At 54.9% G+C, this 19,474-nt stretch overlaps 1 protein-coding gene across 4 annotated transcripts in view; it reads left to right on the top strand.

Moving 5' to 3' along the window:
• Nucleotides 1-19,474, top strand: part of TBCD (tubulin folding cofactor D) — a 149,575-nt gene that overhangs the window by 75,163 nt on the left and 54,938 nt on the right. For all 4 annotated transcript variants that reach the window (XM_029928649.1, XM_029928652.1, XM_029928650.1 and 1 more), the window contains exon 13: nucleotides 10,646-10,802. In XM_029928649.1, coding sequence (XP_029784509.1) covers nucleotides 10,646-10,802 — 157 coding nt within the window. The remainder of the gene's footprint in view (nucleotides 1-10,645; nucleotides 10,803-19,474) is intronic.

Here is a 19,474-nt window from a genome sequence, read left to right as displayed (position 1 = left end):
CGTCTCTGCAGGGGGCTCTCGTGCACATTGAGGGTGCCCACGCGTCTCTGCAGGGGGCTCTTGGGCACACTGAGGGTGCCCACGCGTCTCTGCAGGGGGCTCTCGGGCACACTGAGGATGTTCGTCCCTCTCTGCAGGGAGGTCTCGGCTCTCCTTAAGTCCTACGTGGCTTCTCAGGCCAGCAGGATATGGTGTCCACTTCTGTGAGTTTTCAGCCTTTACATCGAATCCTTTTTCTGTCCACAGCCTTTGAACGTGTGGGCCTTGATGTTTAGACTCTAAGCTCTCAGCAATACATGGACATCTCCACTGGGGACGCCTACAGCCCCATCGGCAGGGCTGTTGTGAACTCTCTTCTCGTGGCTGTGGACATGACCATGGTGGTCTTGGGCATGCTCACGTTTGCTCTTGGGTGTTGTGCTGTCTCATGTCCCATTTAGAAATGGAAATCCTCAGATCATCCAGCTGCCCCATGAGAAATGCTTCCTGGTGGAGCCCACGGTCCCTAATCTGAGACTTGTGGAGCTGGGCATGTCCCTCTAGCACGACGTGACCTCACACTCACAGCGGAGTGTGTGTGTGTGGGGGGGGCAGGTGTGCGCAGGTTGAGCGCAAGACCCAGGGCTGCAGGGCGCCCCGGGGCTGACCTGTCCCCCTAGAGGCGCCTGCGGCTGGGCTCTTGGGCGGGTGCTGGGTCTGACCAGAGACGGGAAGCCTTTTGAAGGTGGCTACAAACGGGCCCTGAGTACAGAGGGACTTCCCTTGGTGGGGAGCTAGGAAACCCAGGGTGTCTGCAGTGGGGTCGGGGTCCCAGCCACAGTTTCCTGGAGGGTGCTTGTTGGTTGTATGCACACTGGGCCCAGGGTGACGTTGTGACTCAGAGATGAGGTGGATGTGGACGTGCGGGTGCATAGACCGCAGCAGTTTGCACGAGCACCTTCTCAACTGTCAGATTAGTCTTTTGTGCATTTTAAAGGATCTTTGCATTATAAAGAATTAGGCTCATTTCTGGTTTTTGTTTATTTTACTGTTAATAATCTGAGTGCTGATTTCATATATGTGCTTTTTTTTTTTTTTTTTTTTTTTTTTACTTTAGGTGGTTTAAGTTCTCAAGTTATGGGTATTAAGGCTCTGGAAGGTTCTGCCAGTGGAGAATGTAAGCCACTAACCTCCCAGACTGATGTTAGAAGGTAGAGGGCTATCTGGTGACCTGGACTTCTCACCGTAGTGTGGCTTTTCCTCCTGGACCAGTGTCTCCAGGGAGGGGTCTGAGCAGCCGTGCTCTGCATCCTGGAGCACCGGATGTGGTTCTGACCCCCAGAGCCGGGACTGCCGCCTGAGAATGTGCTGGTGGTGTGGAGTGGAAGGATGACATATGGAATTTTGGGAGAGAGGAGGCGGACAACCCAGTCAGCATAAAAAGCTGTGCTCCCAGAGGTGTTTTCCCACCCTGAGGTTATGGACTGAGCAGTGCCCAGCTCTGAAATGGCACCCAATCTGGGGAGAAGGCTGGGCCCACCCGTGTGAGACATCTGGACCCTATGGGGCTTGGGTGGCACACTCATCCTGACTGCAACTGGGGAGCCCCTCAGCAGGTGGCACGTCCTTCAGGTGTGAGCCTCAGAGCGTAGGTGGGAGGTGGTTGTGGAGGAGGGTGGGGAGGACGAGTGGGGAGGCACAGCCTGGCACTGGAAGGCCGCTGGGCACAGCTCTGAGTACTCTTGGCCCTGGGCCCTGAAGCCTTCGTGCGTGTTGGCAGGCAGCCCTGGTGCCCTCCGCACAGCTCCCTGCCTGGTGAAGTGGCCACGCTGTGCCACTGGCAGAGCCCTACTGGTTGGAACTCTGAGGGTCAGTGTGCAGAAGCGAGGAGGGGCTTTTGCTTAGGTTTTGTCTGAAGGTGTTGGTATATTTCAATTGATTTTTTAAAAAAGAAAAGTATGGGGTTATCTCTTAAAATAGGAAAAAGACATTCAGGTTCTGTTACAGTACAGGCCACAAAAAGGGACATTTGAAAATTCTTTTAAGAAAAAAAATTTTTTTAACATTTATTTATTTTTGAGAGAGAGAGACATGCAGTATGAGTAGAGGAGGGGCAGAGAGAGAGGGAGACACAGAACCCAAAGCAGGCTCCAGGCTCTGAGCTACCTGTCAGCAGAGAGCCTGATGTGGGGCTCGAACCCACGGACTGTGAGATCATGACCTGAGCCAAAGTCGGCTACTTAACCAACTGAGCCCCCCAGGTACCCCTGAAAATTCTTTTTTTTTTTTTTTTAAAGTAGTCTTTTGGGGTACCTGGGGGGCTCAGCCGGTTAAGCAGCCGACTTCAGCTCAGGTCATGATCTCACAGTTTGTGATTTGGAGCCCCATGTCAGCCTCTGTGCTGACTGCCTGAAACTGCTTCGGATTCTGTGTCTCTTTCTCTCTCTGCCCCTTCCCGCCTCATACACTCAAAAAAAAAAAAAAACATACAAAAGATTAAAAAGAAAACCACTCTTCTGACGTCTTCAGTTAAGTCTAGGAAGTTTGTATTTTCAGCGTAATGATGGTAAAACGTAGAACCTGTTGAGCCCACGGTGACCTGAGGGGTTGCTTGGAATCGGGCAGACGTTCCTCACAGTCTTGGCGGGTGTCCCCACGGAGGGTGCACCTGCTCGCCCTGCCCCGCGGGAGACACCCCAGTGATCGAAATGGCATTCGCTGTGCAGCCACTTCCTTAAGCCTCCTGGCAACCAGGGGACTCCAGGGGAAGAAAACGGTGCACTGGTGACGAGGAGCCTGTGGCATCAAAGGAGGTCAGTGGTCCAGTGTTCGTGGTGTCTTCTCTGTCACGGCCACACCTCCCTAGTGCCTGCCTCTACCCCACGTGCTGGAGCCAAATCTCCTTGCCTGGAGGTCAGCACTGCTGGTGTCGGGGCTCACAGGGGCCCCGAGCGAGCTGTGGTCCCTCAGTGTGATGCTTGCAGTCCAGTCCTGGGCTCCCTGGGGGCTGTCACTCTGTGTCTTGTGGGGGATGCAGTGTGCTGACCTCCCATTGGTTAGAGGAGGGCCTGGCGCGGGGTCCCGATCGTTACTCGGGATTCAGCGTGGGAGCGGCGCGATGGCGTCTGTGCTCCTGTGGTGACGGCCTGTCTTGTACGCAGTGTGTTGTCTCTGGTGCGGTTCGTTCCTCCAGGCCCATCAGCAGCGGTTTATTTCTGTTGTGACAAACTGTGGTTGCACCCGTGCGGGTGCTCAGGACATCTTGGGGACACCTCCCAGGAGGCATGTGGCACCAAGTGGGGGCTGGCCCCCACTACTTGCTCACGCTCCTGAGTCCGCATGAAGGGCTTTGCACACCTGAGTGGGGCCTGTACCATGTCCTTGGGGACAAGGGCCCGTGGCGGACGTGCTGGGTCAGGGGCAGCCTGTGGACTCCCTGCCTACAACCCCCGCCTGCTGCGTCCGTCGTGTGTCGGGATTCTTGTTGGCCGTCGGGTGTGCTCACCTTGTTTTCAGCTGAGTCGGGGTGTTCATAGTTTTGGGTGCGTGTGGGCTCTCTCTGTGTAGGTGCTGTCGCGGCACGCTCTCTCACGCTCACTCACGCTCGTGACTCCCTTCAGCATGCTGGTCTGCTGAAGTCCCAGCACGTCACAAGAGCCTCCAGTCACATCCTTCGGATTTCTTGCACTGCTGGAAATCGGGACCCGGCCTGAGGATGGGCCAGTTGTGTGCGCCTTTTCTTCCAGCTGTTTCATGGTTTCATCTTAGGGGCATCCTGAGCTCTCTTACCCTTTGGGTTTCTTTGGTGACTTGTATTCATTGGCGAGTCCTGCGTGTCCTGTGTGTGTCTTGAGTAATGCAGGGTGGCTCGGGGAGAGCATTGCCCCCTGCTGTGGCTCCCTGTTCTCTCCTCCGCCCTTGCACCCCATGGCTCCCTTCCAGCTTGAACTTAGGCTGAAATAGATGGGCAGACGTGCCCTCTTGCTGCCCTCTCCTCGGGCTCTTGTGATTTGTGGGCACTGGTGCAAGGCCCTTCCGCCGGACAAGCCCCCCTCAGTTCTGTTGTCGCCGTGTGTGGGCATTTCATATGTCCCCCAGACTTGGCAGACAGCGGACAGGGGGCCCTTACGCTCCTGACTTAGCATGTTTGGTATCCGGGTGCCTCCCTGAGCCTGGCTGTGGCGTTGCGGCAGACCCGCTATGCCCACCGCCACCCCCGGAGCCGCCAGACATGTCAGCTTGGCGGCGGCGCTCACGGGACCCGTAGTCTGCCTTGTGTGAGGTCGGCTTTCTTAGCAGGATTTCCTGCGGTGCGTCGGGTGCTAGCGTGGACCGCCAGTCTGTTCCCTTCCCCTGGCGGGTGGGAGCCCTCCGGAGGCCAGGCCCCAGGTTGAACCGTTCACCCGCCGAAGGACAGGAGCGTGGTGTCCGGTGCGGGGTGTCGTGAGCAAGGCCGCTGTGTGTGTCTGAGTGCAGGCAGGCTTCGCGTCTCCGAGAAACGCTGGAGCGCACGCGCTGGGTCACGGAGCACGTCCACTCTCTGCAATTTATTAATTTTTGTGATTATTGAAATATCGCTGGCACGTGGTATTACATTATGCAACTTACTTTTAGTGGAGCAGATAAAGAGGCATTCAGGGAGTTGAGAGAGTATTTTGCTTTAATGTTTTTAGATTTTCAGACAAGTTATTCCCCCCACTTTCCGAGGAATGATTCTGCAGCGGTTTGGATGGTTTGGGGACAGCACAGACCTGGGCTGGCCGTGTCCTGGAGAGCAGACCCGACACCCCGAGATTCCCTGTTATCTGTCACCTAGATTTCATCTGAATCTCTAGCTGCTTGATACAATAAGTGGTTTTCACTGACTACCATCCCGGTTCTCAGGGGAAGCCACTGAACGATGTCGGGGGTGAGACTAGCTCTGCGAGTCGGGCAGGCGGTATGGCAGGAGCGACCTCGACAGCAAGGGGCCACATCCCTGGAGGAGCAGCTGCTGCTTGTCCTTGGCCTCAGGCTTGTTTCTGATCACATTGGGTGTTCGGCAGTCCTTGCCTCCCAGGTACGACCAGGGGCTCCTTCCTTTTCTCCTGCGATGCGTTTCTCTCGTGGCTGCCGCGTGTGGTAACGGCGGAGGTGTCCGCCCAGCCCGGATGGTGCTTCACGTGTGGTCGGCCCTCCCCTGCACCCTGGCTCTCAGCCACAGCACCGAGGGCAGTGGTAGGCAGCGTCTCCATAGGGAGGGTGCTCGGGAGGGTTTTCGGGGCCCCCATGACCGTGTGACCTCCCCGTGGTAAGGGAGTCCTCTGGGGCAGGGGAGAGTGGATCCAGGGGCTCCATGGCCAGGTGCCCACCCCAGCGGCTCGGGATGACGCAGGGTCCCTATGTCACTGGGGTCCCTCACCCTCCAAGGGAAGGCCAGCACAGAAGCCTGTATGTCCCCTCTGTCTGGAGTGGTCACTGCTGTCTGCAGGCCAGCAAAGGGCCTTTGGGACACTTCTTCAGAAACGTCCTATGGGAAACCAAAATGTCAGTAGAACTAGATATTCTGTCCATCATCTCCTCTTGCCCCCTGGCAAACTCAACACTGTTTTTTTTTTTTTTTTTCCTGAGCAAGTTGGGCCGCATTTTTAAGGGAGGTATGATGGCTGTTTGTACTGGTGGCGGAAATGGGAGTTCTGTGGTGACGGCCGCACCCGCTCCTGGGGAGCCAGTGCTCTCCCTGGGCCTGCATGTGGCTCCACGTGCAGCCCTGCTGTGTGCTCTGGGGCGTGCTGGGTGACTCCACCCCTGTGTCCCAGCCAGGGCCGCCCCGCCATGTCCCGGGGCCTCCTGGGGACCCATCCATGCCGTGAACGCCTTCGGCGACAACTTTGTTCTTCAGATTAGACTAGTCCGTGACTTACCAAGAGACGTAACTTCTGTGCTCGCTGCATCATGACTTCTTTTACGGACAAGTTGTTTCTACCTCTGCAAAGAATGTCCCTCCCGCCTCCTGGTGCGCACCCTGCGAGCCTGGCGGTGGGGCTGTGGCACTCTGGGGGTTAAGTCCTTTCTCTCACCTGGAGGCTGCTTTGTCCTTAGGCGCTTGGCGTTGGACAGATGACATGCTGTCTAGAGAGAAGGGTATTTAAATTACCTTGCTGGACTCGGGACTGCCAAAAGGAAGCCCTCTGGGGAATCTTATATATTTGACATGCATTTGCAGTGTGTAATTGGAACCATGAGAAAGGTTTTTGTTCAAAGGTAGTGAAGAGCTTCTTTATTTTAAACCTGTTGAATCTGGAAAGAGTTGTTAGTTTTTGAGCCTTTTCTCTGATAATGACTTCATATACAAGCGTGGGGGACCAGCCGTTTGAGCTCCGTATATACCACCCCAGCCCCAGGCTTGTGCTTGTTGGGGTGGCCTGTGTGGCCACTGTGTCCCCTGTCCTCCGGGCCCTGCTACAGCAGAGGCTGGAGAGGGCCGGGCCTAGTGGCTGCGGTGGCCCCGCCAGCCCCCTTCCCCCTCAGCCTGGCTCAGAGCTGATGGGCCCAAGTTTCAGTTTTCTTGTTAAAGAAATCCACCGCCTCACTTTTTCTCCTATGAGCTGTTTTACTTTCTGTAAATCAGATTCCCTTCCAGCACCCGTGAGGGGAGTGGCCCCACTGCCTTCTCTGGGCCCTTGTGCAGCAGCGAGGCCCGTGTTGGTGGCTGGCAGCCACCTCTTTACCTACCTGGAGGGTCAGCTGCTGAAGTCTGTTGCCAGTGTCAGGGGAGGGTTATCAGAGGCTTCTGAGGAAAATGACAGGTTCGAGACTTCTCGGGCATTTGTGCCAAGGACGTAGGTGGAGCTTGGCCAGGTGGCCGTGTGGGTGGGGATGGCTGGTGGGCTACTTCTCTGACCTGTTTCAGTGGGAAGACTAAGTCTAGTACCTGCCTGTTGGCAGACCCAGCACATGGGCACGTGTGGGTGCTAGGGACCAAGCCAGGGTGCATGTGGGGGTCACCGTGGCCTGTGTTCCTCATCCTATGGGGCTCAGCCAGTGCTCACAGGCTGACCTTTTTCCATTCCTGGAGACAGTGGGCCAGATGGACCAAGGTTGGACCCCCTAAGGCTGTCAATTGGCCCAACAATAAATGTTGGTCAGACTGTGGCAAGGTCTGTGTGTGAGTTGTGGTGGAAGTCCGTTAGTGGAATACAAACCAGCAATTTGTCTGTCCTTTTCCTCATGGCTGACTGACCTCACTGGCAAACAAAGCAACACTTTGGAAAACTATCTCCCTCTTGGGAACAGATGACTGGGCTCCCTGACCCGGAGTCAGGCTCTGGGGTATGATGGGAGTGACCTCAAGGGGACGTAGGCCCGGGGTGGGGGCCGTGCACATGTGGAAGTGGGCTTCTCACTGGTGGCACTGAACATCCTGGGCATGGTGGTGGGTGCGATGCCTGCCCGAAGTCGACGTCCACCGCTCCACCGCGCTGGCCGCTGTCACTCATCGTTGTCTGTCTTGAAATTGATTTTGTCTGGTGGACCGGTAAATTGGGACTCAGCAGTTAGCATCCACATTCCCCCCAGGCTACAGAATTGCTGACCGGTCTCACCGCGCTGTCTGGGCAGCTGAATTCCAGCACCGGTCTCAGCGGCCCTGGCGTAGCAGTGACACCGCGTTTATATGATGCTTTCCTCCTAAAAGTGCCACAGCCTATTAGTTGTGACATCCGTTGGGCCACCAGTGGGCTGTCCTGTGAGTGTGGAAAGTGAATGTGAACAACACTGGAAGAGGAGGAGGAGTTCCAGTAGAACCACTGAAGACCAGTCTGAAGCATTGCCCAGTTGGTTTATTTCAAGTTCAGACAAAAATGTAAAAAATCACTCCTTAGATTTATCCACTTCATGTACAGCAGCTATGGTGGCACCTTCTCGCTCGCTGTGGCATTTGTGCCTATCCCGCGAGTCCTACGAAAGGCCCTGTTAGACATTCACAAGGACTGATAGGCGTTCTTCCGGAAAATGGCGATTAGCTTCTGGTGCGCTCACTGATGAAGGCAGACCCTCGTCAGCCTCAGAGGCGCCTGCTCAGCAAAGTTTGCCTGGCATGGAGGTGGCTCCGGGGTCTCCGCAGGCGGGAGAAGGCGGCAGTCTGGGGTGGCCTGGAAAGACGCAGCGCGTGGGGGTGCTGGGGTCTCTTGAGGGGGAGCCCCGGAGCCACTTGCGTGGGAGTCGTCAGACAGACCCGCACCGAGAGTAGGTGGCCGTGTGGCGGTGACAGGGGCTGGGCAAGAAGAAGCTGGGGTTGAGGGGTGGCAGTGGTGGGGACAGTGGGCCTTGGCTTGATGGGGAAGCAAGGAGGGGTGGCCCTGGAGTGACCGCTGTGCCCTGAACTGTGCCTCGGAAAATGGCATGTGTGGCCTCTGGCCCAGTTTCAGACACTGTGGCATTTGCAGGGTGCGTCCCGGGAGGGGTGCCCTGCTGCCACTCGGTTGAGGAAACGGGAACACTGCAGGAGCGTGGGCTCAAGAGTCCGGGGTCCTTGGTGCGCACAGAGGAGGGGGGCCCTCCACGTGTGGGGCGCGGGTGCCCCCAAGTGCCAGTGGGTACGGGGCCCTCGCTCGTCCTGTCCTGGGAGGCAGTGTGCAGCTGAGAGCATGTGTCTTTGAGCTTTTTATTTGTTGATAACTCATTTTGGAGTTTACTTATGTACTTTTAAGTAGATTTATCTTAACATTTTATAGTCTGATTAAAAATAAACATATGTATATAAAACTGGTACAGAATCAAATCTACTTTTTGTTGTTATTTATACGGAATCGAAAATGAAATGCAAAAAAGCAGGGGAGATTTGTGTTTGATATTTACAGTCTTTCTGTTGTTTCTTTTGATTTTTTTTGCCCAAGGCTATTTCTAGGTACATTTTCCTGGAAGATAATTTCTGGGATGATAGTTGCACGTTCAGGTAGTTGCTGCTTCATTTTTCTCGAACCCTCCCTGGAGCGTCTTTTCTCAGACCGCGGACATGTAACGGTGCTCGTTGGGCCGAACAGACGGGCGGGCGAGAGGCACGCGGTGCAGTGCTCACCACAGGCGGCCCTGGCACACACATGCCCAAGGGGCTGAGGCTGGCCCCTCTCGGCCTGCCTTTGGGTCATTTGGTGTGCTGGCTTTTAGCGTCGCCCTTTGTGTGTCGGTGGTCCGTCTCCGCGGTTGTCTCCCGCTGGTCCAGCTCCGCGTGGCAGACAGACACGTGCTTGTCTGCGGCAGGCACCTGTCCCGTGTGGGAATCTCCTGTGTCGGGGACACGCGGCCTGAGGTGTGAGGCTGCTGGACATGGAGGTCCCGGCCGTGGGTGACGATTGGAGAACGCCCTCCCTGTGGCCTCCTGGAGCTGGTCGTCCCCGGGGGCATGGGCCGTGGCCTCTGGCCTGCCACTGCCCGGCCTGCGGCGTCAGGGCTACGCTGCTGCGGACTGGAAGGGGTTCCGCCCGAGCACCACCAGGGCGGGCACACGGGGCCACTCGGTCTCCTGAGAGCAGATGTTCCCTGGTCTCCACTTTTCATACTCATAAACACCAGGTGAGCTGGCAGCGTGCTTTATGGAGCATCGTGTTGGTTTTATTTAGATTGGTAAATTGGGACTTTCAGCATATCCTTCAGAAAATCTCATATACAGTGACTTCTAAAAAAATTAATGATGTCTTTGAATCGCAAATTAAACATTTTTTCTTGGGCTTTTTTCTAGCATTTTCTTATTATCATTTTAAGAGTTTTTTTTTTTTTTTTTAAATAGAGGGCACAAGGGTGGGGAGAGGAGCAGAGGGAGGGAGAGAGAAGAGAATCTCAAGCAGGCTCCAGGCTTAGCGTAGAGCGCGACGTGGGGTTCCACCCCACCGCCCCGGGGTCAGGACCAGAGCCGAAATCCAGAGTCCAACCCACTGAGCCACCTAGGTGCCCCTAAGAAGCTTATAAAAAATTAGTTCATTTATAAATTAATTATATTCTCATTTTTCAGGTCCTGTGCATGACTATAACGTATAGTACTTTATTTTCTATTTAAGTAGTTTACACGTCTTAATAAGTGAACTCTTCCCAAGTACTTGAAATACATGCCTGTGATAAGTTTAACAGTAAATATGCTAGAATTTTAGCTCCTTTAAACATTCCAGTACCCTTGCCATGTATCTTAAGATTCTTTCATACTTTCTATCAAAAAAATCACATATGCAGTATTATAAATTACTCATTTTCAAATGGAACCAGAAGGACAATCAATTATGTACTTCAGATTACTTTGTACAGTGAAGATAGTGTAGGTAATGAGACGTATCTTGATTATACCTAAAATTAACACAGAAATAACCCTTGGCTTGGTTTCCCTTGTCACCCTGCTTCTCGATTCTGAAACCGAGCAACTCCAGCCCCCGCGCCCGGTTGTTCTCCTCCCCAGGGTGGGGTGTCGGGCGCTAATTTCTGGCCTGAAGGTGAAGTGGCCTCCTGTTCGGGCTCCCTGTGGCCAGCACAGTCGGGCGTCTCCGTGCCTTTCTGTACCCGCTTTCACCTCTTTGTGTAATTTGGGGGCAGCTTGTAAAAAAGGGGTCCACCAACTTCTACGTTCCTTCTAAACGCGTGCTTTCTGCTCGGGAGGCTTTAGGTCGGCGCTGTGCTCACAGTCTTTGTTTCCTGTGCCCAGTTGTCCCCGTGATCCTGAAGGCGCTGACCTATGAGGAGAAGCGGGGCTCCTGCAGCGTGGGCACTAACGTCAGGGACGCCGCCTGCTACGTGTGCTGGGCCTTCGCGCGTGCCTATGAGCCCCGGGAGCTGCAGCCCTTCGTGGCCGCCATTTCCAGGTAAAGGCCGTGGGGGGTCGGGGTCGCCCTTGGGTTGTCCCTGGGCCCACATCCTCTGGAGAGCAGTGCGTGTGGGAAGCAGCTGGCGCGGCACGTTTCCCGCAAGAAATAGGTGTTAATGAGTTGATAATATGGTTTTAAGGGTGGTCTGTAGAAAAGAAACAGCTGAAGAGTGGAGTTCCATTTTTGTAGGTAAACAGTTCAAGCCAGAAGTGTTTAGGAGGAACTTTCTAGAGGCTTTGGCTGGCTTCTGGCCAGGAGATCCGTAGGTAAAGGGGATTGGTGTGGAAGAAGTGCAGGCAGGGAGCAGGTGAGTTGCTCAGGCGGGTGTGCGTCTGAGTGTCTGGGCTGTGAGAAATCCCGTCACTTGGGCTGGAGCTCCTGGAGCCGGAGGGGCAGGCTGCATTTCGTCCAGCCTCAGTTTTCTAATTTTTGTGGACTTGCACTTGAAATTCCCTTGAGGCAACACTTCTTATTAGCATCGTCAGTACCTTTGAAATAAAAACCAACACTCTTCAGGACAGGTTTGTGAGGCAGAAAAATACATCTTCCCTTCGGGAAACCCCACCAGACCCCTCTGTGGACTGTGGCCCGTCCAGCCCCTCGGCCCTCAGACTTGGCCGGCTGTGCGAGCCATCTGGGCGCCCGTGACGTCACGCCTCACTTTTAGGCTCTGGTGCTTTGTTGCTGGGAAAAGTGCAAAACAACTGTGTTCCCAGTAGAATGAATTTTTAAGTTCGTTTTGGTCTTCTGATTTGTAACTCTGTTGTTTGGACTGAACTAAGTTCTTTCCATTTGAAGAATGTCAGGTCTCCACTCCTTGTGCCTTCCGTGGCCGAGGGAGGGGCTGTGAGCGTGGGGGCAGCCTCCGTGTTAGTCATGCTCAAAATACTTTTCCTGACGGCTTTTCCTAGGAAACGGGTTTCAGGGTGGTGTGTGGGGCGCAGGTTGCAGGTCGTGGCAGCGCCTCGACCTGGGGAGGCCGGGGGGCGGCGGTGCTCCCCCGCGGTCTGTGCGCGAGGCCCTGGGCGCCCGGGGGAGCTGCTGGCCCGCCCGGCACGTGGCGCACTCAGAAGGCAGCTGGGGCCTCGGCTCCTGCGTCCCCTCCATGCGGAGTAGAGGGCTTGGGGACTGGAGTGTCCCTCCCTTCCTACTGGTGTCCTGTTTCTCTAGGATCTGAGGGCAGGAGAGGGGCCTCAGGTCTGTTTGCCACCAGTGACATGTGGCCGAGGCCTCTATTGCTCCATCTTGACTCTCACGTCAAAGGAGCCTGATGATTCTAATCCCGGTTCAAGGAGATAAAGCGTTTCCGAGGAAGTTGTAAAGAGGCCTGGCTCTCCCCAGCTGCGTCCACCTGGGGAGGTGTGGGGCAGAGCAGCCGGCCCAGGGGCGCGGGAAGGCCGCGTGCACCCGGTCCCTCACTCGTCCCTGGCTGTGGCTGCTGGCTGCCCTCGGGAGCAGCGAGGGCCAGGCCGCCCAGGAGAGCCTGCCAGCTCCCGGCCCCGTCCTCTCCTTGCCACCTCTGCGCCTGTCCCCCACGGTGCCGTGGGCCGGCTTGAGGGCAGGCGCCTGCTGCTTGCTTGTCCTGCTCCTCGCCTCATTGTCAGTTGCTTCCGTAACTAGAGAATGAAGGCAGAAAATGTGCTTACTGTTGACATTGGTCACAGGATGATGCTGCGAGGTGTGGGTGGGGACTGTGGTTCTTCCCGTTCAATGAGGATGAGCCAGGGACAGGCTCAGGACACTGGCCAGAGTCTCCCTGCAGACAGGTGCTGGGACGGGCCCAGCCCGCTTGAGGGCGTGGCCAGCCTCTGTGCTGAGAGGCCCCGACAGCCTGCTCTGCGGCAGACGTGACGCACAGCGCTTCGGGGAACCTGGCTCCTCACACATCGTCCCCGACTCAAAGCATAAACGACCCTAACTCACTTGCTTTTCAGTTTAGCATTTGTCTGTCTGAGAGCTGCAAGCTTCCCAGGAATCTGTGCCCCTCCTCTCTCCAGGGACCCTCTTTGGTCCGGCCTGATGGGAGAAGTGGGGCCCATGCCTGAAAGGTCACCAGGGGAAATGGGACCTGGACAGAAGGAGCCCTGCATGTGCAGAGCCACAGGGAAGGGCGAGCCACCCTCATTCCCACTGTTCTGTCCTTTGGGGACAGCTTCTTACGGCACCTCAGGGTCTCAGCTGCAATGTCCCCACTGATGGGTGTGGGCCCAGGGTTCTCACCCAGGGCTCTGGGCTCTTGGGAGCGAGGCTCTTGCACTTTTTGCATTTTCACAGCTTGTCCCACACTGATCTCAATGGTGATTTTATAAAGCAAAGTATCAACGAAAGGAGAGGCTTGCTGATAAATGTTATGCCTGGCTGTAGCCCAACACGGTGTGGAAGTTGGGTTGGCTTGAGTGTGTGGGTCCCAGGCATGGGCAGGTCACGGGCCCCTGGACCCTTGGACCAGCCTGCACAGTAATGGGTAAGCTCCTTGCTCCAGAGTGGGCTTCCTGCACAGCGTGGGGCTGTTTTCGGAGGCTGAGGGGCACTGGCACATCTTACTGCAGGGTCACCCCATTATCCAGAGAAGCAGAGACAGACTTGGGGCCCACAGCGCGGGCTCTGCACTGTGAGAGGGCCCTGACTTTTTGACTCCCTGCTTGGTATATGGGATTTGGCGAGAGGGTTTCCAAGCGACCAGCGACCACCGGCTTGGTCCTCCCGGGTCAATCTGCCCTGGTGGGAGTGAGCGTGCCTTTGCAGAGTGCTTGTTGCAGAGAGAGTGGGGCTGAGTCCACTCCAAGGGGTCTCAGGGAATCATGCAGGGCCCTACTGGGTCTGGAACACAGTGTGGAGGTGGGTGTTCAGAACACTGAGCTTTCTGAGCCGGGACTCATTTTAAGCCAGTCGCTGAGTACGAGGGACCAGAGAGCAGTGACTGTGGGGGAGGCCTGTTTCCCTCCACCGAGACCCCCTAGGTTCCAGTGGGTCCTTCTGTCTCGAGGAGATTGACTTCCCCGACTCCCTGGGCATGCCTGAGTGATCGCTGGGGTCACACACACGGAGACCAGTAGCTGGCAGGGGGTCTGGAGACTCCTGGTTCATCATCTTCCTAATTTCTCCTAACTTCCCCAGGAGTTTTGGCGAAAAAGGCCCATCTTGTCCCCTCTCCCTGTGCCCATCCCGGAATTGGATCAGCCAGTGCCCTTTGGAGCTGCGCCTGGCAGGCCAGTTGAGCAGGTTCTGAGGGAGTCTGTGCCCCAGCTCTTCCCGTCCATCTGGACTGCGGGCATCCGGGGGCGGGAGGGCGGTGGGAGGTGAGTCATGGTGCCAGGGAGCCTGGCGGACGCTGCCCGCGCGCGCCTCCCTGCCCCACGAGTATCGGTCGGGGTGTGGCCCTCGAGCTCTGCCTCCGTTGGTTTGTAATAAGTGCCCACATTTTAATTGTCAGCCTTTAAACCCATTAATCCTGGCTCATGATAAAACCATGATATCTTTAATTGTACTTTCACAAACTCCCCAGTGGATCCTGCAAAAGTAGGCAGTTGAGATCTGAACGAAATTCTGGAAATGAAATAGAAACACCTGATGAAAGGAGCCAGGGTGGTGGTAACAGTGAGGAGGCAGGCCGGGGCTCAGTGCAGGTGCCCAGAGTGGGGGGTGCACTCTGCGGCCCCCACTGCACATGGCCACAAGACGGGGGCTCACCTCTGGGGTTAGCTGCTCACCTCCCTGAAGGAACGTGGTAGATTCAGTCACATTTTGAAGTTGTGTTGGTCAGGTTTGAAAACTCACCTTCCTCCCTCCCTTCCTTCCTGTATTTTGAGAGAGAGTGTGCAAGCACAGGTGATGGAGCAACAGAGAGAGAGAAGGAGAGAGAATCCCATGCAGGCTGCACGATGTCATCACAGAGCCTATATGGGGGCTCAATCCCACGACCCTGGGACCATGACCTGAGCCGAAATCAAGAGTCAGATGCTTAATTGACTGAGCCACCCTGGCACCCCTAAAAACCTATATATCTTAAGCATTATTTATAATAATTATTTTGTGGAAAGGTAAAGAGACTTCCTGAAAAGCTAGACATAATTTAGGAACAATGAAACACAAAGTTAAAATGGTCCCGAATGGTTGTGTGTTCTCCACACCAATAATCAGAAGCTAATTTGCAAGAAGAAGGAAAAAGGAGCCGGCGGTTGCCAGCTTGTGCGTTGGTTGTCACCTTCTAGTGATTTCCTCACCTGAAACTCTTTTGTAAGCCAAGACCCTGCTGACATCAGCGCGTAGGGCCTCCCGCTCAGCCTGCGGAGCAAGCCCGGCGAGCAGCTGGCAGCGTGGGCAGTGCCTGGGGATCGAGAGTCCCAGATCTCTTCCCCGAGGGCAAGATTGTCCTGAAAAATCAGGAAATGGCAAGCATTGCTCAAAGCTACGTCTTGTTCTCACTCAGCGATTCTTAATGGCAGACTTCCAGAGGGAAGATAACTCTTTTGTTTTTCAAGAAAAGTTAACCGGCAGTTAGTGACCAGGGTGCACTTACCCATCTGCCCGGCAAGCACACCGCCTGGCTCTGGCTCTGGGACAAAGTTACTTACTTGTGTTTTACGGTCGCGTTAACTGGTGTGAGCTTTGGTTCTTACGACTCGGAGGAGGAAGTTTCAGCCACCGGCAGGTCCTGTATTTTACTCAGAAAGTGGTGTGATTTGTGCTTTTCAGACAGTGTGGATGAATAATAAATTATTAGTCTGGTAGCTATCTAAAAAGTTCCTTTACTTCAAAATGGCAGGATTAGTTACTTGGGGGTAAAAACAGTGTGTTTTGCCTTTCTTTTCTTCTTTTTTCTTTTCTGGCTATAAAATACTCTGTAGGCTAACAGAAATTGAGTTTGCTGTTCCTCCTGAAAACCAGGAGCTCGGGGCAGGTGGAGGCATGCAGCCCCCTGGCGCGGACAAGAAAGAAAGTCCCTTTCTGTTCGCCACAGACCGTTTCTCTGTGTTGGGAAATCCTGATGAAGCATCACCTGAGCCCCTGCAGCGAAGGCAAGCAGACGAGGACACCGGAGACGCGCCCAGCCCGGCCGAGGCCCCGTGTGCGGCTGGCCTGGGGCCGCTCTGCACGTCCCTCTCTGAGTGCGCAGGAGAGCTGGTGACTCACGCACGGGGCTCCGTCCCTCTGCGGAGAGGGGCCCTCGGAAGGACACGTGGACCCCAGGCCTGTGGGAGCTTCCACGTTTATATTTGGCCCATGTTCCCAGACCTGTGTGTGTTTGAAACATGCTGGTATTTCCAGATAAGCTAGTTTTGTTCCGAAAGTGTGAAACTAGAGTAGTTTAAAAATTTAATCAGAACAAAAAATACTCGGGGCGCCTGGGTGGCTCATTCAGGTAAGCCTCCGACTCTGGCTAAGGTCATGATCTCACGGTTCACGGGTTTGAGCCCCACATCAGGCTCTGTGCTGACAGCTCGGACCCTGGAGCCTGTCTTCGGATTCTGTGTCTCCCTCTCTCTGCCCCTCCCCTGCTTGCAGTCTGCCTTCGTCTCAAAAATAAAAAAGTAAACATTAAAAGAACAAAAATATTTAATCTGAACAGTGTTAAAAACCACACACAGGTATATGCACAGTTGATTTTTTTGAACTGACCTCAAAGTCTGTGTTTAAAAGCTAAAACACAGTGTCTGGCTAAAAGCTAAAAGCTGTGTTTTAAGGGGCATTGCTTTATTTGTCCTACTTTGTTTTGTGAAATTTGGTAGGATGTCGATAGAGCAGGGAAGGTTTCCAGCCATTAACATGTGAGCGCAGGAGCCGATGGCGCGAGTCCCTCAGTCAGGCTCCGTGACCACAGCTGGTGGCCCCTCAGAGGCCGCTGTGTGGGGGGCACACCACGATGTGCCCACTCACACCCAGAGGTGGACGGCGCGTGCTGCACTTAGTTCATTCTGCTCGCAGTTACATAGACGTGGAACCTTCTGGGGTTCCCATGGTGCATGGTCTTGACCAGCTGTCACTCTGTGGCAAGTAAATGCGGTTGCTGAGTGGTGTGTGTTGTGCCTAGCGTGGCTTGACTCCCAGCTGGAGGTGCTAGGGCGCCACCGAGTCCCCTGAAGCCGAGCACGGGCGAGTGTGGGCACACATCTGCTTGTCCACAAGGCTCCCTCAGGGAACTGCGTGGAATCCCCACCCCGCCGAGCGGCTGCCACTATGGCTGGGGCGGCGGACTGCACAGAAGGGAAGTAGCTAAGATGCATGAACCAGAAGCTGCTTCTGTGGCCCTCTGAACTACTGCAGCTCCATTGCAGAATGAGCCCGAAGGGGGGGCCCGCAGCCAAGCCTGTCAGCTGTCCTAGTGGCCTTGGTCAAACCAAGAGGAGCTGGGTTGGAAGTGGACTCGGCCTGCCCTGAGTGGGGCCAGCGCGTCCACGGACGGGCGGGCAGGACCAGTGTTGCTTAAATGCACCTGGCACTTAGCAGTTACGGGGCTGTGGCTGGCTGATGGCTGCAGCTTCTCTACACGTGCTCCTCTCTCTCCTTGTTGATTATTTAAAAACTATAATGTAGGACAGATAGATTGATAGGGCATTTTAAGAATTCAGTATAAAATATTAATATTGAAATATGCACTTTTGGCAGTATTGGCTGGACCCAGAGTCAGGAAGTTTTACGGTCTGCCTTTTTCTTGTGTCCAATGTTAAAGGAAAGCAAAAGTTCTTGGTGATTCTCTTTCCTAGAAGATGTATCGTCTTCCAGATCATGAAAAAGCAACTCTCAGTGAATGTGACTGTAGTATTAAAATTTCCGTTAATTCTGAGGATATATGTGGGGTAACACACCACACACATTTTTGTTGAGAACAGTAGTTAATGTAATTTTTAGTTCTTGAAAGATCACACTAACGCGTCTCAGTCAGTTTAACTATTTCTACGATTTTATTAACAAAAGCCATTATGATATTGACATAGTATTAATAAATCTTAAAATATTCCTGCTAAAGTCAGGTGACTTCTCCTTGGTTTTAAGCCGTTATTATTTAAACTTCATTTCGGCTGTAGTTTATGGTGAAGAGAGTTTAGGGAGAAAGGGAGTGAGTGCTGGTGATCGAGCTTTGTGACTTTCAGCTTCAGTGTGAAAGGACCCCAGACACTGAAATCTTCAGACGCCTAATTGCTTTTCTGAATTTTAATTTTAAGCCAACCCGAGACTTCCAGGAGAGTTCTCGGAAGAGTAGGGACGGCTCCTGGGGGCCCTGCGCCACCTCCCCCCGTGTTGATACCACGTGTGCCTGTGGCGGGGGAGTGCGTGTCCTGCTGTCTCTCGTCTGCAGCCAGTGCATGGTGGCGGTGTCCTGGCGGGCCCCACCCCAGACTCCGTGTGCCCGATGCTGGCCTTGGTCTCCTGGCTGAGGTGCCGTCGCCCAAGCTATTGGGGTTGTCTTCCTTTATGTGTGATGCGTGTTGTCGGGGTGCCAGGGGACCGCGTCCCATCCCGTTCCTCCCCGCTCTGGCCGCCAGTGTCTGCGGCCGTCCATGGTGTGCAGTGGCTCTCGAAGGGAAAAGGCACCCCCACCCCGCTTTGGACCCCCTTTTTGCTCTCAGGCCTGCTGTCCGACACTCGCTGAATGGGCCACCGGGTGGCTCATCTTTGGCCGTTGGGAGCGGTTTCATGTTGGCTGCGGTGTCCGTTCAGCAGGACTCAGACTTTTCTCATTTTTGGGGACACTTTCTTGCTTTCTAGCAGTAGAGTCCGGGTAATCTTCTGTTCCCTTGCCCCAGCCCTGGAATCAGCTGTGTCCTGAGGTTTGTGTTTTGGTCCGAGACCTGGATTGTGCTCACACTCCCTGATCCGTGAGCACCAACCACGTGTGTCCCTGCCTCCGCCTGTGAGGACCCTGCAGAGCCAGGCCGTCACCCGCCTCCTGGCTTTCTCCCAGGCCCTCTCCTTCCTGCTCCTGGCTCCCCTCAGCTGCGTGTTTTCTTGTCCTGCGTGTTTTCCCGAGAAGCACATCTCCTCACTGCCCTGTCAAGGGTCTCACAAGCCGGCCTGTTTAATGCAGGCACATTCCCTTGGCCACTGGGGCCCCCCACTTCCTGATGGTTTCTTTTACATTTGCTGCGGACTGTTCTGTGGGTTCTGATGGATTCAGAGTTGGGTACCGCAACAGAACAGTGGGTCTGTTTTTCCCCGAGTCCCTCACTCTGCTCTCAGCACTCAGCCATCCCGACCCCTGGCCACCGCCAGACTGGGCTTTGGGCCCTGTAATGTTGCCATTTCTAGAATGTCTTCTGTTGAGACACATACTCCATGTGGACTTTCTGCTTTAGCAAAACGGTGCAGCTTCACCTGCATTTTCGCACAAGTTGATGGCTCATTCGTTCTTACTGAGCGGGAGGACGTCACAGTTTGGGTGTGGAGGTAGCTCATCTGACCCCAGTCTCACTGGGCTTGGAACCGTGGTGTCGAAGGGTGGGTTCCCTCTGGAGGAGCTGGGGGAGAGTCCCTGCCTCTCCCGGCTTCCGGAGGCTGCTGTGCTCCTCGGCTCGGGGCCCTTCCTTTACCTTCACAGGCTTTCCCCTCACAGCTGGCAGCCTTGGGCCACGTCCTTCTCGGGCTGCATCTCTTGGGTCTTGTCTGCCTCCTGCTTCCGTCCCGGAGGCCTTCGTGACTGCCCAGGTCTGTCAGCATGGCCTCCCTTACCA

This window comes from Suricata suricatta, chromosome 17, assembly GCF_006229205.1.
Source record: "Suricata suricatta isolate VVHF042 chromosome 17, meerkat_22Aug2017_6uvM2_HiC, whole genome shotgun sequence".
Classification (NCBI taxonomy): domain Eukaryota; kingdom Metazoa; phylum Chordata; class Mammalia; order Carnivora; family Herpestidae; genus Suricata; species Suricata suricatta.
This window is presented reverse-complemented; position numbering and strand designations above follow the sequence as displayed.